The 3,806-nt window shown below is 33.7% G+C and overlaps 1 protein-coding gene across 1 annotated transcript; it reads left to right on the forward strand.

The window, feature by feature from the left end:
• The first annotated feature begins 665 nt into the window (after positions 1–665).
• On the forward strand, positions 666–1,805 carry LOC112507442. The gene is made up of 3 exons (XM_025112035.1): positions 666–805; positions 891–969; positions 1,338–1,805. Exons 1-3 carry the CDS (start codon positions 797–799, stop codon positions 1,607–1,609), a joined length of 360 nt encoding a protein of 119 aa, XP_024967803.1. The 5' UTR covers positions 666–796; the 3' UTR covers positions 1,610–1,805.
• The last annotated feature ends 2,001 nt before the right edge of the window (positions 1,806–3,806 follow it).

The following is a 3,806-nucleotide window of genomic DNA, read 5'->3' on the forward strand; positions in this document are numbered from 1 at the left end:
TTAATGAGTTGTATTTACGCACAATCTATTTGTAATCTTGAGTTTGAAGTAATATGTATTAATAAACAGACTTTACAAGATGTTAATAAGTTGTATCAGTAATCGGTGTCATATCTAAAAATGTTATAATAGTTTTATAAGACGTTTTAATTGTTTTAACAAGTTTTTTATGACGTTTTTAAAATAAAGTGTCGTATTAATTTTTTTATATGATACTTTTAAGAAGTGTCTTATAAACCAATATTTTTATAGGAAAATTATGCTTATAAGACACTTTTTCAAATAGTGTCGTATAAAAAGTTAATATAACACTTTATTTAAAAATTGTTTTTAAAAACTTGTTAAAACACCCAAAAACGTCGTGCAAAATATATTGTAACATTTTTTGGTTTAATTCACAAAACTTAAGTCCTATAAAGTATTTTATTAGGTCGCTTTAAACATTTTGTACGTAAAATTTTGGAGTTTGGTAAGCAAGAAAAACGAAGAATAACTTCAAAATCTGCCTTTTGAAAATTGTAGCTTTTAATCATTTTTCAACCATTCACCTGCTTCATGCATATTAAACAAACAGTTTTCTAACCTCCCATGCTGTTGACATCGTCTTCTACTCGTCTTACTCGCGAATCCCTCTATAAAATGCCTCTCCTTCACTCTTCACTTTTATCTCACTCCATCTTCTATAACCATCTTTCACAAATCCTCTTAAAGCTCCTGTTTCTAGCGAGAGAAAGAGATCTAGAGACCATCAGAAGCACATACACTCGTCGTCGTTAGCATCATCAAATACACAGAAATGGCAAAGGTATACAGATCTGTTTAATTACTCATTCTGTTTGATTCTGTATACCTGAATCACTTGATCTCATTAATTCAATTGTGTTTTGCAGCAAAAGATCGTGGTGAAGGTGGCCATGCACACCGAGAAGAAAGCTCGTAAGGCTCTTCAGACCGTAGTTAGTTTTTGCGGTAAGATCATATTTTCGGAATTTTTCTCTGCTAAATTGCTTTCTCTACTTCATTTCACTTTTTCTGAGTTTTAATACGAACCAAGCCACAACAATTTCGAACACCTCTGATCAGTTTATCAAATGGATCTCGTTTCAATCAATGCTATGATTTGGCTTACTGTTAGATCAGGTTCCAAAACTCCAATTTCGGATGAAATTGTTAACGAATTTGAGTTTCATATCTTAAACGTCGATTTAGATTGGGAGATCTAGAACATTCATGTATTTTCTTCAATAATCGGATGGATCCGGATTCCTTATTCAAAATAAGCATCAAATTATGAATTATTAAACTGAATCATGATCTGTAAATTAATTGATACATAGGTGTGGAATCAGCAGCCTTCGAGGGTGCAGATAAAGACCAGATAGCGGTGATCGGAGAAGGAATTGACTCGGTGAAACTGACAGCTAAATTAAGGAAATGCGTAGGACATACAGATCTGGTGAGTGTTGGTGCGGAGGAGGAGAAGAAGAAGGAGGAGGAGAAGAAGAAGAAGGATGAATGCGAAGCATTCATGGAATATTGTCCGTATCCGTATCCATATCCGTACTACTATGGTTGCTATGGTGCGCCCTACTATGGATGCAGGATGTGAGAACAGCCGAGACTACTTCACAAATCATATACATATAATATATTTTTATTAAAAGTCAATATCATTAAATAGCAACTAAATTTTTATTTTTATTTGTATATACGCATTTTTAGTTGTAAAAGTTTGAATTTATGCCCGGATTATGATGTATATTGTGAAAACACGTATTAATTAATACGATTTACATGTTACATGGAATTGCTTTTATGAACCATGCATACATACAAGTCTTGATGTTCACTAAGCCGCAAGGCTCGTGTGTGCTTAAGGGTGTGTTTGGTACGCTAGACAGGGTGGGACAGGACAGAACAGATTTGTCCTACGTTTGGTGTGGCTTAATATGGAACTAAGTAGAACTAGGTAGTACAAGAGTGGGACAAGCTTGTTCTCCTTTACTCCCTGGAACTAAGTGGAACACAACTCTTTTTACCAGACTACCCTTTCCCCACCCGGCTCATCGCATACCCCCTTCTTGATTAACTCGATTAACAACATGGAGATCATCAAGAAATGGTAACAAACAAGTGTTGATTGACCAATTCCTTAACGGATCTAGCAGATAACGGATGAAAATTTGAACCCTAATCTGAAACGAATTCTTCAGCCAAAATCCATTTTTCATCTTGTTCCATTTTCTCCCATTTTCTCCTCAATTCCTCTTTTCCCAATCCAAGGTACAACCCCAGCTCCGCATACAGCAGCTTCCTGCTCGCTTTCATGGCTTCTTGAGTTTGTACCGTCTGGGCGTTCATCTTTTCGATCTCCGTTGCCAAATCCATCACTAACTCTATATCTACGATGCTGCTTGAATTGGAACTGGAACTGGAACTGGAACATGAGATTTGAAGTTTTGGAGGGGTGTTGGGGCAGTGGAGAAACGGGTGAGTTTGGAATTTCGTGAATCGTAGAAGGTGGTGTGGAGGAAGGAGATTCAGATGAAGATGAACCCTAATTAGGGCCATTTTAGGGGAGAAGAAGGTTAATTGGGGATTTTGTTTGGAAACTGTGAATAATATAGCTTCAAGTTTCGCCGTTTTCCTATTAGCTTTCTGTGTTTTACCTTGTGTATTCGTAATTAACCCGTATTGTAGTGAAAAAACACTAAACAACTCACTGGGGGTAAATTGGTCATTTTAACCAGTTCTGTCATGTCCTGTCTTGTCTTACCAAACGCTGAACAGCTGTCCTGTCCTGTCCTGTCCCGTCCTGTCCCGTCCTGTCCTGTCCAGTCCTGTCTGCGCACCAAACGCACCCTAAAGGCACATATTTGATATCGCTAGAAGGGTACTCGTGCAATGCATTGAGATACATCTTGATTTTAAATCATTTTATTCTTTATCTATGTCGATATAATAACATTTAAATTATGTGGTTTTGAAAAGACGATAATCTTTTTATTTTTGAATAAAATATAAATTTAAAAATATCATGAAATTTTAAATATATATATATATATATATCAATATTAATATCAAATTAACTATTTAAATTTTTTTTTTGTTTTGTGTAATTTCTTTAATTCAAATTTTTTATTATAATTTAATTTAACATAATGAAGTAATTTAATCTAGGTTTAATAATATATTTTTTATAAAGATCATCATTAAATATCATGTTATAACACAATGATTATTCTAATTATATTTAAGATTTTTTATAATTAAAATTAAATGTTTATCCTGTATTTAATTATGTTTATCTGCAGTTAGTTACACGAATTCAAGCATTGAGCTATAATAAATTGTACTTACACATAACTTACTTGTAATATTAAATTTTAAGTAATATACATTAATAAACAGTATTTCATGCATAAAAATTAATTTTTAAGATTTTTTGTCAAATACTTTATAATATAGTATAGATATAAGCATATATTAGTAATATTGATTCAGTTAATGCTCTGGAATAACCTCGTTCAATCAACGATCGTCAGTTTCAACTTTCAAACTCGAATTTGGATCGGCCAATGTGCTTCTAGGAACGTGATTAAGGGGGTGTTTGGGATTGCTTATTTAAAACAACTTATGCTTTTTTGTAAAAGTGCTTATTAACTTATGAGGTATCAAACTGGAGTTTTGTAAAAAGTGTTTGGATTAGCTTATAGCGGTACAAAAAAGCAAAATGACCAAAACACCCCGGTTCATTTGAGGTTATGTACCAGTTGAGGGTTAGAAAAGAAATCAAGCCGTCTCCT

This window comes from Cynara cardunculus, assembly GCF_001531365.2.
Source record: "Cynara cardunculus var. scolymus isolate 2C chromosome LG 2, CcrdV1, whole genome shotgun sequence".
Classification (NCBI taxonomy): Eukaryota; Viridiplantae; Streptophyta; class Magnoliopsida; order Asterales; family Asteraceae; genus Cynara; species Cynara cardunculus.